This window comes from Lissotriton helveticus, chromosome 1_1 (genome assembly GCF_964261635.1).
Source record: "Lissotriton helveticus chromosome 1_1, aLisHel1.1, whole genome shotgun sequence".
NCBI lineage: Eukaryota > Metazoa > Chordata > Amphibia > Caudata > Salamandridae > Lissotriton > Lissotriton helveticus.
The window spans coordinates 1,316,248,918-1,316,268,856 of NC_136057.1; the positions used below are offsets into that span (position 1 = coordinate 1,316,248,918).

At 47.1% G+C, this 19,939-nt stretch overlaps 1 protein-coding gene across 17 annotated transcripts in view; it reads right to left on the reverse strand.

The window, feature by feature from the left end:
* The window catches only part of LOC144823305 (uncharacterized), a 559,034-nt gene that overhangs the window by 276,063 nt on the left and 263,032 nt on the right, over positions 1–19,939 (reverse strand). For 16 of the 17 annotated variants that reach the window (XM_078681830.1, XM_078681822.1, XM_078681741.1 and 13 more), the window contains 3 exons: positions 19,066–19,113; positions 3,959–4,024; positions 2,802–2,849 (listed from right to left, as the gene is read on the reverse strand). In XM_078681830.1, coding sequence (XP_078537956.1) covers positions 2,802–2,849; positions 3,959–4,024; positions 19,066–19,113 — 162 coding nt within the window. The remainder of the gene's footprint in view (positions 1–2,801; positions 2,850–3,958; positions 4,025–19,065; positions 19,114–19,939) is intronic. The other variant, XM_078681714.1, reaches the window with a different exon arrangement.

Here is a 19,939-nt window from a genome sequence, read left to right on the forward strand (position 1 = left end):
ATGATGGACGGAGCGTTTGAGCAAATCAAACACTCACCCCCAGTCAACTGATCTGGGTTTAATCCATCACCATTCTTTAGCCCACTCAGCCACCCCATTTCAGACATGGCTATATGCAAATCAGTCTGACCCTGTGCCTCATGGGAACAGTCCAGCCCGAACTGCCAAGCCATGTCTTCCATGGAGCGGAAACAAGCATCCTGGGACCGGTTTCGGATTCATAATCCTCATCAGCCAGGCTATCTTGAATCCAGTGGCCAAGTGAGCAAGGGACTCACGTCTGAGCATACCCTGCCACACTTAGGGCGAACAAAGCGATACAAAAGGGGATGCTGGACGGAGCGTTTGAGCAAATCAAACACTCACCCCCAGTCAACTGATCTGGGTTTAATCCATCATCATTCTTTAGCCCACTCAGCCACCCCATTTCAGACATGGCTATATGCAAATCAGTCTGACCCTGTGCCTCATGGGAACAGTCCAGCCCGAACTGCCATGCCATGTCTTCCAGCAGGTCGGGCTGGACTGTTCCCATGAGGCACAGGGTCAGACTGATTTGCATATAGCCATGTCTGAAATGGGGTGGCTGAGTGGGCTAAAGAATGGTGATGGATTAAACCCAGATCAGTTGACTGGGGGTGAGTGTTTGATTTGCTCAAACGCTCCGTGCATCATCCCCTTTTGTATCGCTTTGTTCGCCCTAAGTGTGGCAGGGTATGCTCAGACATGAGTCCCTTGCTCACTTGGCCACTGGATTCAAGATAGACTGGCTGATGAGGATTATGAATCCGAAACCGGTCCCAGGATGCTTGTTTCCGGTCCATGGAAGACATGGCTTGGCAGTTCGGGCTGGACTGTTCCCATGAGGCACAGGGTCAGATTGATTTGCATATAGCCATGTCTGAAATGGGGTGGCTGAGTGGGCTAAAGAATGGTGATGGATTAAACCCAGATCAGTTGACTGGGGGTGAGTGTTTGATTTGCTCAAACGCTCCGTCCATCATCCCCTTTTGTATTGCTTTGTATCATTCCCCGTCATCGGAATTGGAGCCTCGGTAATAGAAAAATACCATAGCAGTAGGTACAAAAGTGAAAGACAGGCCTAGGCCTCATCTAATTTTGTTATTTACTACAAGGGGTGGTGAGGGACAGAGTCTCTGAATTAAGCAGAATACTCTCACCCAGTCAAGAGATCAGGGCTAGATCCAACACCGTTTTTTAGCTCATTGCACCATCCCAGTTTCAGAACCTGGCTGTATGCAAATTAGTCTGTTCCTGTTCCAGTGCATGATGGGAACAGGGCAAACCAAACTACAAAAGCCAATTCTTACACTGGGAAGGAAACAAGCTTCCGGGGGCCGGTTTCTGGCAATACAGCCGTCTTCGGCCCGGCTTGCTTGAATCCTGATGGTGCAATGAGCAAGGGACTCATGTCTGAGTATACCCTTCCACGCTTAGGGTGGACAAAATTATTTACAACAAGGGGTGGTGAGGGACAGAGTCTCTGAATTAAGCAGAATACTCTCACCCAGTCAAGAGATCAGGGCTAGATCCAACACCGTTTTTTAGCTCATTGCACCATCCCAGTTTCAGAACCTGGCTGTATGCAAATTAGTCTGTTCCTGTCCCAGTGCATGATGGGAACAGGGCAAACCAAACTACAAAAGCCAATTCTTACACTGGGAAGGAAACAAGCTTCCGGGGACCGGTTTCTGGCAATACCGCCGTCTTCGGCCCGGCTTGCTTGAATCCTGATGGTGCAATGAGCAAGGGACTCATGTCTGAGTATACCCTTCCACGCTTAGGGTGGACAAAATTATTTACAACAAGGGGTGGTGAGGGACAGAGTCTCTGAATTAAGCAGAATACTCTCACCCAGTCAAGAGATCAGGGCTAGATCCAACACCGTTTTTTAGCTCATTGCACCATCCCAGTTTCAGAACCTGGCTGTATGCAAATTAGTCTGTTCCTGTCCCAGTGCATGATGGGAACAGGGCAAACCAAACTACAAAAGCCAATTCTTACACTGGGAAGGAAACAAGCTTCCGTGCATCATCCCCTTTTGTATCGCTTTGTTCGCCCTAAGTGTGGCAGGGTATTCTCAGACGTGAGTCCCTTGCTCACTTGGCCACTGGATTCAAGATAGCCTGGCTGATGAGGATTATGAATCCGAAACCGGTCCTCGGTAGCTTGTTTCCGGTCCAGGGAAGGCATGGCTTGGCAGTTTGGGCTGGACTGATTTGCATATAGCCATGTCTGAACTGGGGTGGCAGAGTGGGCTAAAGAACGGTGATGGATCAAACCCAGATCTTTTGACTGGGTGTGAGTGTTTGATTGGTTCTGATGCTCCGTCCATCACCACCCCCTTTTGTACCGGGGAATGATACAAAGCATGGCAATCTATGAAAGTCCAATACTGGGGCAATTAACAATAGCTGAAATTAGTTCAAACGTTCTATCCATCACTTTTTGTATACTACAGTATATAAATCTTTGTTGAAAATAACAGATTTCTAGAAAAGGATGCAATGATAAAATAGACAAGTAAAGAGGTAGAGATAGAGATATTTGGAATTAAGAGCTAAAGTAGTCAGCGTCTTTTAGGATGCGAAGAGGAAGAAAATGAGCATGAATTACATTGAGTCTCTTTTTAACTGGAGATACTTAACAATATGAACAATTCCATACAATAATTGTACTTTTAGGAAGTCTAAGCTGATGCAATTTAGTTTCAAAGAACTGGGAAACGTTTTAGCCTGTTATCATAAGAGCAGTATATATCTGAGAATAAAACTACTTACTGCGTCTTTTGTGTCCTTTTCACCATCCACTGCGCTAGGAGGTGGACTCTAAAGGCAACAGAAAATGTCAGAAAGAATTGTTATGAATGACAAACTATGAAAATGAATGTAGGGTTTTCACAAGTGCAATCATAGTCTCTATAAAACACATGACTGCAGTGACAACTTTATTTAGATAAGGCAAGATCCACGTAAAAGCAGTGTTAAGTGTGATGTAAGGTGCTTAGACTGCATTTATGACAAAGTAATACAGCATTGCAACATGTAAAATCTAATTCTTTTATCAACCAAACAGTAATCATTACACACTTTGATCGTTCATTTAGTCACCTTAAAATGTTCCAGTAGAATACACTCCTGTCTTGTACATTTTTACGTTAACACACTACTCATGCAAATGTCATAAAAACCTGTCGAAACACTATTTCTGTTTTGTGCACCCCAGTCTAAGCTACAAATTGTGTTAATACCTTAAATACAATGTGTGGGAATCCTATTACTAACTCATGGTACTGTTACTTATTTTTGTGACTCTCCAAATGGGTCGAAAGGTGTAAGTATGAGCACTGAACAGCAATATTAACTCATTCCACATAATGAGGGCCTATGAATAGGGAAGTCTCCGTTTTTTCTGCGACAAAATACCTGAAACTGACTTCATGGAACAGCAAATACATATCCACAAATCATAGAACAGGAGCTCAGAGTATGACAATGTATCTGAAAGGCCACATGTAGAAAAAGACGAAAAATTACATCTGACAGATGGTACCTTATATATCAGGGTTGGACTGCAATGTGGGAGCAGTAGTGAAACAGTGGATAAAGACTGACCACACCACAGCATTGAGATGTAAATAGATAAGACAAAGGGAATAGTCTGGGACAGTTTTTATTGTGTACCAAAGCTAATACACAAGGCAAAGGTCTCTATGCTCTGAATTGTGTGCATCAGCAAAGCCTAGAAGGTCCATACAATGAAGAATGTAACAAAGGAACCAAGGGAACCAAGGGAACCAAGGTCCTTTTCTGTGTAGGATGATGGTCGAAATGTGAATCTACCTCTCTCTTTGTGTGATAAGCATTAGTGCCATAGTGCCCAACATGATATCTTTAAGATTTGCACAAATGCATTTCAACAGGCTGAATATGCTAACCTGTTTAATTGATGTTTCCTCGGTTTCTTGATCTGGCCTCTGGATGGCGGTATCAGGAGGTGGTGGCTGGAGGAAACAAAAAATACCCCTAACATTTACAACAAGACTCAATTAGGTGTGCTCCTTATATCCACTTTATTTTCACAAATCCATCAGATTTGATATGTGATGAATACTGGTTGTCTGAGGCCCTTGACCTCTTTTTCATTGGTGAAAGAGACATGAGTGAAGGCCAAACAATAATTTTAAGAAATGGAGGTATGTCAATACCATTGCAAAGACTTAATTCCACTGATGAAAAATTGATAATTGTATTAGAACTCAAAGGCTTGTCTTTGTATATAATAGTTTATCAAAATAGCAGATGTCATGGAAAGCTCAGGACAATCTAGAAAAAGTATACAATACTATTATATACCAACTGGGGATAAAGCGCAAACGTGGTAAATTATGGGTTAGGTGAAGGGGAGAAGGAGTAGTTTCTGTCCTGTAACTCCAGTTCTGTAGTAGAGGTATCTCTGTTATAGTCATAATCTAGAGAATAGTCCCGCCAATGTGCGCAGACCCCGGAGCAATCAAAAATAATCTCATAGGTTGTCAAAGAATGCAGAACTGCACAGACACGTAAGAGAGAATTTAAAGACAGATAATGCAGCCTATTGGAAATTCTTGAAACTCTAGTGTGTGGCCGAATTGTACGATGTTGAGGACCCACCGATCCAATGTAATCATTTTCCAGTTGTGGAGATATTCTGATATCCTGCCCCCCACTGATGTTACTAGAGGGGGAGGAACAGTAGACAGAGCCATGTAGCCTCTATTGTCGTTTAGACTTATCTTTCCACTGACGTCCCTGTCGTCCTCTTGATGGTTGGGGAGAGAAAGACGCCGATTGACCCTAGCGCTGTGAGTATTGAGGTTTGTACGACTGAGAGGACTGAGAGTACGAAGAGTAGCGCTGTTGGTTGCCACCTCTGTAAGATGAAAAACATCTTCCTCTTGCACCCCTGAAAGGAACCTTCCGGTAATTCAAAGACCCCAAAGATCTTGCCGTATCCGTGTCCTTCTTGATGTCTTGAAGGGCATCATCTATATGCTTACAAAAAAGTATTTCTCCATCGTAAGGTAAGTCCAAATCTTATTTTGGACTTCTTGGCGAAACCAGGTTGCCCGAAGCCAGCCCTGCCGTCTTAAAACTGCTGATCCCGCAAGAGCTCGGAAAGCGGTGGTTGCTATGTCCATAGCACAATCTATCACCTCTGAAGATGAACGCTCTCCTTCTTCCAGAATTTTCTTGGCCTCTTCCTTTGCACCATCCGGAAGTTGGTCAACAAATGGGGACAAATCGCACCACATCTGGCGATCATATCTACCCAAGATTGCAAGAGCATTTGTAGCTCGGACTAGAAGGCTGGCCATTGAGGAGAACCTTTTTCCCACATTGTCCAGGCTTCTCCCTTCTTTTTCCGGCGGTGACGTCAGAGGCGCTAACGGATTCTTGGGCTTTCCTTGCGCCACCTGGGAAATAACTGAATCCGGCTTTGGTTGAGCAGTCAGGCAAGCGGGACTGTTTTCTGGAGCCTTATATTTTTTTTCCAGCCGGGGAAGAACAGGAATGACCGTAGCTAGATTCTGCATTACTTTAGTACCTTCCGACCACACATGCTCAACTATCGGAATTAAACGGATAGATTTTCTGTAAGGCTCCTTAAAGTCGTAAAGGAAACAGTCCGACTGTACTGTAGTAATAGGAAGACCAAATCTCTTGGACGCTCTCTCCATAGGGTTATTGAAACCTCCAATGTCTGCTGGAGGAGACGTAGCAGGATCCATCAATGGTGAGACTGGATCCTGAATAACATACGCGTCCCAATCTCTATCCGGGTCAGGGGCTTGATCTACCTGATGATCGTTATCAGTTGAGTTATCATCATCCTGAATAGCAATAACCTCCCCATGGCTTTCTTTTGGATCTGGCTCCGAAGCTCGGGAAACATGAGATGTTACTGGAACTGGAGGAGTAACAGGAATGGAAGGAGGAAGAAGCTGCGCTTGCTGGTCCGAAGCTTGAGACGGAAACCTTCTTTTGTAGTCCTGTAGCATCATCTGCAAGTCCGTTATGAGAGAAGAAGGCATTGTCACCATGTCTCGTTGTTGTTGAGGCCTCTCTTGCTGAACAAACTGGCGTTCCTCCGTATAGTAGTCCTCAGAGTCTGAATCATGGTACTGCACTTGAAGTTGGGATGGGCTATAAGCATCCCCATAAGGGCCATCCTCATCATCTGATTCCTCCTCGAAAAGCAAAGTTGCAGGTAAGAGTGTTACTCTGCGAGGCGAGGTAATCTCTGGGGTGATCTGCTGTCTTTTTATAGAAATGTGGACCTTTTGAATCGTCGACGAGATCGTCGGCGGCGGGACCGCCGACGAGTCCGTCGACGGAGAGATGGACCTCGTCGACGGTGGACTGAGTTGACGGTGTTGTCGGCGATCTCGTCGTCATGATCATCACCGCTGTCGTCGTCGACGTCATTGACATCGTCGATGTTGTAGCCGTCGACGCTATCTTTGATGTTATCATCGTCGACGTTGAAGAAGTAAGCACCATCGTCGACGAGAAGGGAACCTTAAATGACGACGAAGATATCACTGCAGCCGCCGTCGACGAAGCTGCCGTCGACGGTCCTGTCAACGGAGCTGTAACAGAACCCAAGGTAATTTTGGAAGTCGTCGTCGACGTACCAGATATTTTCGTCCTCGAAGGACGACATTTCTTTTCCGATCTTCCTTCCTGAGGGACAGTAGCAGGTTTTTTGAATACCTTCTCCTTATCAGATGGTGGAGAAGCAATAGAAGGAGTTTTCTATACCATTTTTGATGACTGCGTCTCCTCAGTCCGTCTCAGCCTCTCCTTTACACCTCGGTGAGGAGATTGTTTGGGACTAGGCCTCTCAGACCTATCAGAGGTCACTTGCAGGGCCTTAACAGGGGGCTCAGAAGATGTTGAAGGGGAGGACCTACCCCTTTTCTTGGATCTCCTGGAGGATGAAGCTGAGGAAGAATCCTCACTGTCGGATGATATAACCTCCTTACAAGACTTCATTTTCTGCAACCAGGGTAACCAGCGGCCTTCCCGGTCTCTCAAGGTCTTTGTAGAGAAAGTCCTGCAGATCTTACAATCTGTGGCCTTGTGATCCGGGTACAAGCAGTAGATACAGTTCTTATGCTTGTCCTCAATGTAAAGCCTCTTCTTAGAACAGGTAGCACAAGCTCTGAATAATGCCTTCTTCTCTTTATCAGACATATTAGAGTAGAAAAAAGAAGAAAATTCCAAAACTGAAGAGAAATCTGAGCAGAGCTCAGAGGAGACTTCTTTAGCACGACGTGCGGTAGAAAATCTGAGGCTCTGAGGCTCTCTCAGGAGGGTTCTATTGGGTGAGGCTACTCTGATTGGTTGTTGCAAATTTGTTGGTCTCTTTTACAAAAAGAGGCGGAGAGGCTACAAAATTAGATGAGGCCTAGGCCTGTCTTTCACTTTTGTACCTACTGCTATGGTATTTTTCTATTACCGAGGCTCCAATTCCGATGACGGGGAATGATACAAAGCGATACAAAAGGGGATGATGGACGGAGCGTTTGAGCAAATCAAACACTCACCCCCAGTCAACTGATCTGGGTTTAATCCATCACCATTCTTTAGCCCACTCAGCCACCCCATTTCAGACATGGCTAAATGCAAATCAGTCTGACCCTGTGCCTCATGGGAACAGTCCAGCCCGAACTGCCAAGCCATGTCTTCCATGGACCGGAAACAAGCATCCTGGGACCGGTTTCGGATTCATAATCCTCATCAGCCAGGCTATCTTGAATCCAGTGGCCAAGTGAGCAAGGGACTCACGTCTGAGCATACCCTGCCACACTTAGGGCGAACAAAGCGATACAAAAGGGGATGATGCACGGAGCGTTTGAGCAAATCAAACACTCACCCCCAGTCAACTGATCTGGGTTTAATCCATCACCATTCTTTAGCCCACTCAGCCACCCCATTTCAGACATGGCTATATGCAAATCAGTCTGACCCTGTGCCTCATGGGAACAGTCCAGCCCGAACTGCCAAGCCATGTCTTCCATGGACCGGAAACAAGCATCCTGGGACCGGTTTTGGATTCATAATCCTCATCAGCCAGGCTATCTTGAATCCATTGGCCAAGTGAGCAAGGGACTCACGTCTGAGCATACCCTGCCACACTTAGGGCGAACAAAGAGATACAAAAGGGGATGATGGACGGAGCGTTTGAGCAAATAAAACACTCACCCCCAGTCAACTGATCTGGGTTTAATCCATCACCATTCTTTAGCCCACTCAGCCACCCCATTTCAGACATGGCTATATGCAAATCAGTCTGACCCTGTGGCTCATGGGAACAGTCCAGCCCGAACTGCCAAGCCGTGTCTTCCATGGACAGGAAACAAGCATCCTGGGACCGGTTTCGGAATCATAATCCTCATCAGCCAGGCTATCTTGAATCCAGTGGCCAAGTGAGCAAGGAACTCACGTCTGAGCATACCCTGCCACACTTAGAGCGAACAAAGCGATACAAAAGGGGATGATGGACGGAGCGTTTGAGCAAATCAAACACTCACCCCCAGTCAACTGATCTGGGTTTAATCCATTACCATTCTTTAGCCCACTCAGCCACCCCATTTCAGACATGGCTATATGCAAATCAGTCTGACCCTGTGGCTCATGGGAACAGTCCAGCCCGAACTGCGAAGCCATGTCTTCCATGGACCGGAAACAAGCATCCTGGGACCGGTTTCAGATTCATAATCCTCATCAGCAAGGCTATCTTGAATCCAGTGGCCAAGTGAGCAAGGGACTCACGTCTGAGCATACCCTGCCACACTTAGGGCGAACAAAGCGATACAAAAGGGGATGATGGACGGAGCGTTTGAGCAAATCAAACACTCACGCCCAGTCAACTGATATGGGTTTAATCCATCACCATTCTTTAGCCCACTCAGCCACCCCATTTCAGACATGGCTATATGCAAATCAGTCTGACCCTGCGCCTCATGGGAACAGTCCAGCCCGAACTGCCAAGCCATGTCTTCCATGGACCGGAAACAAGCATCCTGGGACCGGTTTCGGATTCATAATCCTCATCAGCCAGGCTATCTTGAATCCAGTGGCCAAGTGAGCAAGGGACTCACGTCTGAGCATACCCTGCCACACTTAGGGCGAACAAAGCGATACAAAAGGGGATGATGGACGGAGCGTTTGAGCAAATCAAACACTCACCCCCAGTCAACTGTTCTGGGTTTAATCCATCACCATTCTTTAGCCCACTCAGTCACCCCATTCCAGACATGGCTATATGCAAATCAGTCTGACCCTGTGCCTCATGGGAACAGTCCTTATTTACAACAAGGGGTGGTGATGGACAGAGTCTCTGAATTAAGCAGAGTACTCTCACCCAGTCAAGAGATCAGGGCTAGATCCAACACCGTTTTTTAGCTCATTGCACCATCCCAGTTTCAGCACCTGGCTGTATGCAAATTAGTCTGTCCCTGGCCCAGTGCATCATGGGAACAGGGCAGACCAGACTACAAAAGCCAATTCTTACACTGGGAAGGAAACAAGCTTCCGGGGACCGGTTTCTGGCATTTCAGCCGTCTTCGGCCCGGCTTGCTTGAATCCTGATGGTGCAATGAGCAAGGGACTCACATCTGAGTATACCCTTCCACGCTTAGGGTGGACAAAATAATTTACAACAAGGGGTGGTGATGGACAGAGTCTCTGAATTAAGCAGAGTACTCTCACCCAGTCAAGAGATCAGGGCTAGATCCAACACCGTTTTTTAGCTCATTGCACCATCCCAGTTTCAGAACCTGGCTGTATGCAAATTAGTCTGTCCCTGGCCCAGTGCATCATGGGAACAGGGCAGACCAGACTACAAAAGCCAATTCTTACACTGGGAAGGAAACAAGCTTCCGGGGACCGGTTTCTGGCATTTCAGCCGTCTTCGGCCCGGCTTGCTTGAATCCTGATGGTGCAATGAGCAAGGGACTCACATCTGAGTATAACCTTCCACGCTTAGGGTGGACAAAATTATTTACAACAAGGGGTGGTGATGGACAGAGTCTCTGAATTAAGCAGAGTACTCTCACCCAGTCAAGAGATCAGGGCTAGATCCAACACCGTTTTTTAGCTCATTGCACCATCCCAGTTTCAGAACCTGGCTGTATGCAAATTAGTCTGTCCCTGGCCCAGTGCATCATGGGAACAGGGCAGACCAGACTACAAAAGCCAATTCTTACACTGGGAAGGAAACAAGCTTCCGGGGACCGGTTTCTGGCATTTCAGCCGTCTTCGGCCCGGCTTGCTTGAATCCTGATGGTGCAATGAGCAAGGGACTCACATCTGAGTATACCCTTCCACGCTTAGGGTGGACAAAATTATTTACAACAAGGGGTGGTGATGGACAGAGTCTCTGAATTAAGCAGAGTACTCTCACCCAGTCAAGAGATCAGGGCTAGATCCAACACCGTTTTTTAGCTCATTGCACCATCCCAGTTTCAGAACCTGGCTGTATGCAAATTAGTCTGTCCCTGGCCCAGTGCATCATGGGAACAGGGCAGACCAGACTACAAAAGCCAATTCTTACACTGGGAAGGAAACAAGCTTCCGGGGACCGGTTTCTGGCATTTCAGCCGTCTTCGGCCCGGCTTGCTTGAATCCTGATGGTGCAATGAGCAAGGGACTCACATCTGAGTATACCCTTCCACGCTTAGGGTGGACAAAATTATTTACAACAAGGGGTGGTGATGGACAGAGTCTCTGAATTAAGCAGAGTACTCTCACCCAGTCAAGAGATCAGGGCTAGATCCAACACCGTTTTTTAGCTCATTGCACCATCCCAGTTTCAGAACCTGGCTGTATGCAAATTAGTCTGTCCCTGGCCCAGTGCATCATGGGAACAGGGCAGACCAGACTACAAAAGCCAATTCTTACACTGGGAAGGAAACAAGCTTCCGGGGACCGGTTTCTGGCATTTCAGCCGTCTTCGGCCCGGCTTGCTTGAATCCTGATGGTGCAATGAGCAAGGGACTCACATCTGAGTATACCCTTCCACGCTTAGGGTGGACAAAATTATTTACAACAAGGGGTGGTGATGGACAGAGTCTCTGAATTAAGCAGAGTACTCTCACCCAGTCAGAGATCAGGGCTAGATCCAACACCGTTTTTTAGCTCATTGCACCATCCCAGTTTCAGAACCTGGCTGTATGCAAATTAGTCTGTCCCTGGCCCAGTGCATCATGGGAACAGGGCAGACCAGACTACAAAAGCCAATTCTTACACTGGGAAGGAAACAAGCTTCCGGGGACCGGTTTCTGGCATTTCAGCCGTCTTCGGCCCGGCTTGCTTGAATCCTGATGGTGCAATGAGCAAGGGACTCACATCTGAGTATACCCTTCCACGCTTAGGGTGGACAAAATTATTTACAACAAGGGGTGGTGATGGACAGAGTCTCTGAATTAAGCAGAGTACTCTCACCCAGTCAAGAGATCAGGGCTAGATCCAACACCGTTTTTTAGCTCATTGCACCATCCCAGTTTCAGAACCTGGCTGTATGCAAATTAGTCTGTCCCTGGCCCAGTGCATCATGGGAACAGGGCAGACCAGACTACAAAAGCCAATTCTTACACTGGGAAGGAAACAAGCTTCCGGGGACTGGTTTCTGGCATTTCAGTTGTCTTCGGCCCGGCTTGCTTGAATCCTGATGGTGCAATGAGCAAGGGACTCACATCTGAGTATACCCTTCCACGCTTAGGGTGGACAAAATTATTTACAACAAGGGGTGGTGATGGACAGAGTCTCTAAATTAAGCAGAGTACTCTCACCCAGTCAAGAGATCAGGGCTAGATCCAACACCGTTTTTTAGCTCATTGCACCATCCCAGTTTCAGAACCTGGCTGTATGCAAATTAGTCTGTCCCTGGCCCAGTGCATCATGGGAACAGGGCAGACCAGACTACAAAAGCCAATTCTTACACTGGGAAGGAAACAAGCTTCCGGGGACCGGTTTCTGGCATTTCAGCCGTCTTCGGCCCGGCTTGCTTGAATCCTGATGGTGCAATGAGCAAGGGACTCACATCTGAGTATACCCTTCCACGCTTAGGGTGGACAAAATTATTTACAACAAGGGGTGGTGATGGACAGAGTCTCTGAATTAAGCAGAGTACTCTCACCCAGTCAAGAGATCAGGGCTAGATCCAACACCGTTTTTTAGCTCATTGCACCATCCCAGTTTCAGAACCTGGCTGTATGCAAATTAGTCTGTCCCTGGCCCAGTGCATCATGGGAACAGGGCAGACCAGACTACAAAAGCCAATTCTTACACTGGGAAGGAAACAAGCTTCCGGGGACTGGTTTCTGGCATTTCAGTTGTCTTCGGCCCGGCTTGCTTGAATCCTGATGGTGCAATGAGCAAGGGACTCACATCTGAGTATACCCTTCCACGCTTAGGGTGGACAAAATTATTTACAACAAGGGGTGGTGATGGACAGAGTCTCTAAATTAAGCAGAGTACTCTCACCCAGTCAAGAGATCAGGGCTAGATCCAACACCGTTTTTTAGCTCATTGCACCATCCCAGTTTCAGAACCTGGCTGTATGCAAATTAGTCTGTCCCTGGCCCAGTGCATCATGGGAACAGGGCAGACCAGACTACAAAAGCCAATTCTTACACTGGGAAGGAAACAAGCTTCCGGGGACCGGTTTCTGGCATTTCAGCCGTCTTCGGCCCGGCTTGCTTGAATCCTGATGGTGCAATGAGCAAGGGACTCACATCTGAGTATACCCTTCCACGCTTAGGGTGGACAAAATTATTTACAACAAGGGGTGGTGATGGACAGAGTCTCTGAATTAAGCAGAGTACTCTCACCCAGTCAAGAGATCAGGGCTAGATCCAACACCGTTTTTTAGCTCATTGCACCATCCCAGTTTCAGAACCTGGCTGTATGCAAATTAGTCTGTCCCTGGCCCAGTGCATCATGGGAACAGGGCAGAGCAGACTACAAAAGCCAATTCTTACACTGGGAAGGAAACAAGCTTCCAGCTTTTGACTGGGTGAGAGTATTCTGCTTAATTCAGAGACTCTGTCCCTCACCACCCCTTGTTGTAAATATTTTTGTCCACCCTAAGCGTGGAAGGGTATACTCAGACATGAGTCCCTTGCTCATTGCACCATCAGGATTCAAGCAAGCCGGGCCGAAGACGGCTGTAATGCCAGAAACCGGTCCCCGGAAGCTTGTTTCCTTCCCAGTGTAAGAATTGGCTTTTGTAGTTTGGTTTGCCCTGTTCCCATCATGCACTGGGACAGGAACAGACTAATTTGCATACAGCCAGGTTCTGAAACTGGGATGGTGCAATGAGCTAAAAAACGGTGTTGGATCTAGCCCTGATCTTTTGACTGGGTGAGAGTATTCTGCTTAATTCAGAGACTCTGTCCCTCACCACCCCTTGTTGTAAATATTTTTGTCCACCCTAAGCGTGGAAGGGTATACTCAGACATGAGTCCCTTGCTCATTGCACCATCAGGATTAAAGCAAGCCGGGCCGAAGACGGCTGTAATGCCAGAAACCGGTCCCCGGAAGCTTGTTTCCTTCCCAGTGTAAGAATTGGCTTTTGTAGTTTGGTTTGCCCTGTTCCCATCATGCACTGGGACAGGAACAGACTAATTTGCATACAGCCAGGTTCTGAAACTGGGATGGTGCAATGAGCTAAAAAACGGTGTTGGATCTAGCCCTGATCTTTTGACTGGGTGAGAGTATTCTGCTTAATTCAGAGACTCTGTCCCTCACCACCCCTTGTTGTAAATATTTTTGTCCACCCTAAGCGTGGAAGGGTATACTCAGACATGAGTCCCTTGCTCATTGCACCATCAGGATTCAAGCAAGCCGGGCCGAAGACGGCTGTAATGCCAGAAACCGGTCCCCGGAAGCTTGTTTCCTTCCCAGTGTAAGAATTGGCTTTTGTAGTTTGGTTTGCCCTGTTCCCATCATGCACTGGGACAGGAACAGACTAATTTGCATACAGCCAGGTTCTGAAACTGGGATGGTGCAATGAGCTAAAAAACGGTGTTGGATCTAGCCCTGATCTTTTGACTGGGTGAGAGTATTCTGCTTAATTCAGAGACTCTGTCCCTCACCACCCCTTGTTGTAAATATTTTTGTCCACCCTAAGCGTGGAAGGGTATACTCAGACATGAGTCACTTGCTCATTGCACCATCAGGATTCAAGCAAGCCGGGCCGAAGACGGCTGTAATGCCAGAAACCGGTCCCCGGAAGCTTGTTTCCTTCCCAGTGTAAGAATTGGCTTTTGTAGTTTGGTTTGCCCTGTTCCCATCATGCACTGGACAGGAACAGACTAATTTGCATACAGCCAGGTTCTGAAACTGGGATGGTGCAATGAGCTAAAAAACGGTGTTGGATCTAGCCCTGATCTTTTGACTGGGTGAGAGTATTCTGCTTAATTCAGAGACTCTGTCCCTCACCACCCCTTGTTGTAAATATTTTTGTCCACCCTAAGCGTGGAAGGGTATACTCAGACATGAGTCCCTTGCTCATTGCACCATCAGGATTCAAGCAAGCCGGGCCGAAGAAGGCTGTAATGCCAGAAACCGGTCCCCGGAAGCTTGTTTCCTTCCCAGTGTAAGAATTGGCTTTTGTAGTTTGGTTTGCCCTGTTCCCATCATGCACTGGGACAGGAACAGACTAATTTGCATACAGCCAGGTTCTGAAACTGGGATGGTGCAATGAGCTAAAAAACGGTGTTGGATCTAGCCCTGATCTTTTGACTGGGTGAGAGTATTCTGCTTAATTCAGAGACTCTGTCCCTCACCACCCCTTGTTGTAAATATTTTTGTCCACCCTAAGCGTGGAAGGGTATACTCAGACATGAGTCCCTTGCTCATTGCACCATCAGGATTCAAGCAAGCCGGGCCGAAGACGGCTGTAATGCCAGAAACCGGTCCCTGGAAGCTTGTTTCCTTCCCAGTGTAAGAATTGGCTTTTGTAGTTTGGTTTGCCCTGTTCCCATCATGCACTGGGACAGGAACAGACTAATTTGCATACAGCCAGGTTCTGAAACTGGGATGGTGCAATGAGCTAAAAAACGGTGTTGGATCTAGCCCTGATCTTTTGACTGGGTGAGAGTATTCTGCTTAATTCAGAGACTCTGTCCCTCACCACTCCTTGTTGTAAATATTTTTGTCCACCCTAAGCGTGGAAGGGTATACTCAGACATGAGTCCCTTGCTGATTGCACCATCAGGATTCAAGCAAGCCGGGCCGAAGACGGCTGTAATGCCAGAAACCGGTCCCCTGAAGCTTGTTTCCTTCCCAGTGTAAGAATTGGCTTTTGTAGTTTGGTTTGCCCTGTTCCCATCATGCACTGGGACAGGAACAGACTAATTTGCATACAGCCAGGTTCTGAAACTGGGATGGTGCAATGAGCTAAAAAACGGTGTTGGATCTAGCCCTGAACTTTTGACTGGGTGAGAGTATTCTGCTTAATTCAGAGACTCTGTCCCTCACCACCCCTTGTTGTAAATATCATGGGAACAGTCCAGCCCGAACTGCCAAGCCATGTCGTCCATGGACCGGAAACAAGCATCCTGGGACCGGTTTCGGATTCATAATCCTCATCAGCCAGGCTATCTTGAATCCAGTGGCCAAGTGAGCAAGGGACTCACGTCTGAGCATACCCTGCCACTCTTAGGGCGAACAAAGCGATACAAAAGGGGATGATGGACGGAGCGTTTGAGCAAATCAAACACTCACTCCAGTCAACTGATCTGGGTTTTATCCATCACCATTCTTTAGCCCACTCAGCGACCCCATTTCAGACATGGCTATATGCAAATCAGTCTGACCCTCATGGGAACAGTCCAGCCCGAACTACCAAGCCATGTCTTCCATGGACCGGAAACAAGCATCCTGGGACCGGTTTCGGATTCATAATCCTCATCAGCCAGGCTATCTTGAATCCAGTGGCCAAGTGAGCAAGGGACTCACGTCTGAGCATACCCTGCCACACTTAGGGCGAACAAAGCGATACAAAAGGGGATGATGGACGGAGCGTTTGAGCAAATCAAACACTCACGCCCAGTCAACTGATATGGGTTTAATCCATCACCATTCTTTAGCCCACTCAGCCACCCCATTTCAGACATGGCTATATGCAAATCAGTCTGACCCTCATGGGAACAGTCCAGCCCGAACTGCCAAGCCATGTCTTTCATGGACTGGAAACAAGCATCCTGGGACCGGTTTCGTATTCATAATCCTCATCAGCCAGGCTATCTTGAATCCAGTGGCCAAGTGAGCAAGGGACTCACGTCTGAGCATACCCTGCCACACTTAGAGCGAACAAAGCGATACAAAAGGGGATGATGGACGGAGCGTTTGAGCAAATCAAACACTCACCCCCAGTCAACTGATCTGGGTTTAATCCATCACCATTCTTTAGCCCACTCAGCCACCCAATTTCAGACATGGCTATATGCAAATCAATCTGACCCTGTGCCTCATGGGAACAGTCCAGCCCGAACTGCCAAGCCATGTCTTCCATGAACCGGAAAAAAAGCATCCTGGGACCAGTTTCGGATTCATAATCCTCATCAGCCAGGCTATCTTGAATCCAGTGGCCAAGTGAGCAAGGGACTCACGTCTGAGCATACCCTGCCACACTTAGGGCGAACAAAGCGATACAAAAGGGGATGATGGACGGAGCGTTTGAGCAAATCAAACACTCACCCCCAGTCAACTGATCTGGGTTTAATCCATCACCATTCTTTAGCCCACTCAGCCACCCCATTTCATACATGGCTATATGTAAATCAGTCTGACCCTGTGCCTCATGGGAACAGTCCAGCCCGAACTGCCAAGCCATGTCTTCCATGGACCGGAAACAAGCATCCTGGGACCGGTTTCGGATTCATAATCCTCATCAGCCGCTTTGGCCGCAATAAGTGTGGCAGGGTATGCTCAGACGTGAGTCCCTTGCTCACTTTGCCACTGGATTCAAGCAAGCCGGGATGAAGACGGCTGCAATGCCAGAAACCGGTCCTCGGAAGCTTGTTTCCGGTCCAGGGAAGGCATGGCTTGGAAGTTCGGGCTGGACTGTTCCCATGAGGCACAGGGTCAGACTGATTTGCATATAGCCATGTCTGAACTGGGCTGGCAGAGTGGGCTAAAGAACGGTGATGGATCAAACCCAGATCTTTTGACTGGGTGTGAGTGTTTGATTGGTTCTGATGCTCCGTCCATCACCACCCCCTTTTGTACCGCTTTGGCCGCAATAAGTGTGGCAGGGTATGCTCAGACGTGAGTCCCTTGCTCACTTTGCCACTGGATTTAAGCAAGCCGGGCTGAAGACGGCTGCAATGCCAGAAACTGGTCCTCGGAAGCTTGTTTCCGGTCCAGGGAAGGCATGGCTTGGCAGTTCGGGCTGGACTGTTCCCATGAGGCACAGGGTCAGACTGATTTGCATATAGCCATGTCTGAACTGGGGTGGCAGAGTGGGCTAAAGAACGGTGATGGATCAAACCCAGATCTTTTGACTGGGTGTGAGTGTTTGATTGGTTCTGATGCTCCGTCCATCACCACCCCCTTTTGTACCGCTTTGGCCGCAATAAGTGTGGCAGGGTATGCTCAGACGTGAGTCCCTTGCTCACTTTGCCACTGGATTCAAGCAAGCCAGGCTGAAGACGGCTGCAATGCCAGAAACCGGTCCTCGGAAGCTTGTTTCCGGTCCAGGGAAGGCATGGGTTGGCAGTTCGGGCTGGACTGTTCCCATGAGGCACAGGGTCAGACTGATTTGCATATATCCATGTCTGAACTGGGGTGGCAGAATGGGCTAAAGAACGGTGATGGATCAAACCCAGATCTTTTGACTGGGTGTGAGTGTTTGATTGGTTCTGATGTTCCGTCTATCACCACCCCCTTTTGTACCGCTTTGGCCGCAATAAGTGTGGCAGGGTATGCTCAGACGTGAGTCCCTTGCTCACTTTGCCACTGGATTCAAGCAAGCCGGGCTGAAGACGGCTGCAATGCCAGAAACTGGTCCTCGGAAGCTTGTTTCCGGTCCAGGGAAGGCATGGCTTGGCAGTTCGGGCTGGACTTTTCCAATGAGCCACAGGGTCAGACTGATTTGCATATAGCCATGTCTGAACTGGGGTGGCAGAGTAGGCTAAAGAACGGTGATGGATCAAACCCAGATCTTTTGACTGGGTGTGAGTGTTTGATTGGTTCTGATGCTCTGTCCATCACCACCCCCTTTTGTACCGCTTGGGCCGCAATAAGTGTGGCAGGGTATGCTCAGACGTGAGTCCCTTGCTCACTTTGCCACTGGATTCAAGCAAGCCGGGCTGAAGACGGCTGCAATGCCAGAAACCGGTCCTCAGAAGCTTGTTTCCGGTCCAGGGAAGGCATGGCTTGGCAGTTCGGGCTGGACTGTTCCCATGAGGCACAGGGTCAGACTGATTTGCATATAGCCATGTCTGAACTGGGGTGGCAGAGTGGGCTAAAGAACGGTGATGGATCAAACCCAGATCTTTTGACTGGGTGTGAGTGTTTGATTGGTTCTGATGCTCCTTCCATCACCACCCCCTTTTGTACCGGGGAATGATACAAAGCATGGGAATCTATGAAAGTCCAATACTGGGGCAATTAACAATAGCTGAAATTAGTTCAAACGTTCTATCCATCACTTTTTGTATACTACAGTATATAAATCTTTGTTGAAAATAACAGATTTCTAGAAAAGGATGCAATGATAAAATAGACAAGTAAAGAGGTAGAGATAGAGAGATTTGGAATTAAGAGCTAAAGTAGTCAGCGTCTTTTAGGATGCGAAGAGGAAGAAAATGAGCATGAATTACATTGAGTCTCTTTTTAACTGGAGATACTTAACAATATGAACAATTCTATACAATAATTCTACTTTTAGGAAGTCTAAACTGATGCAATTTAGTTTCAAAGAACTGGGAAACGTTTTAGACTGTTATCATAAGAGCAGTATATATCTGAGAATAAAACTACTTACTGCGTCTTTTGTGCCCTTTTCACCATCCACTGCGCTAGGAGGTGGACTCTAAAGGCAACAGAAAATGTCAGAAAGAATTGTTATGAATGACAAACTATGAAAATGAATGTAGAGTTTTCACAAGTGCAATCATAGTCTCTATAAAACACATGACTGCAGTGACACCTTTATTTAGATAAGGCCAGATCCACGTAAAAGCAGTGTTAAGTGTGATGTAAGGGGCTTAGACTGCATTTATGACAAAGTAATACAGCATTGCAACATGTAAAATCTAATTCTTTTATCAACCAAACAGTAATCATTACACACTTTGATCGTTCATTTAGTCACCTTAAAATGTTCCAGTAGAATACACTCCTGTCTTGTACATTTTTACGTTAACACACTACTCATGCAAATGTCATAAAAACCTGTCGAAACACTATTTCTGTTTTGTGCACCCCAGTCTAAGCTACAAATTGTGTTAATACCTTAAATACAATGTGTGGGAATCCTATTACTAACTCATGGTACTGTTACTTATTTTTGTGACTCTCCAAATGGGTCGGAAGGTGTAAGTATGAGCACTGAACAGCAATATTAACTCATTCCACATAATGAGGGCCTATGAATATGGAAGTCTCCGTTTTTTCTGCGACAAAATACCTGAAACTGACTTCATGGAACAGCAAATACATATCCACAAATCATAGAACAGGAGCTCAGAGTATGACAATGTATCTTAAAGGCCACATGTAGAAAAAGACGAAAAATTACATCTGACAGATGGAACCTTATATATCAGGGTTGGACTGCACTGTGGGAGCAGTAGTGAAACAGTGGATAAAGACTGACCACACCACAGCATTGAGATGTAAATAGATAAGACAAAGGG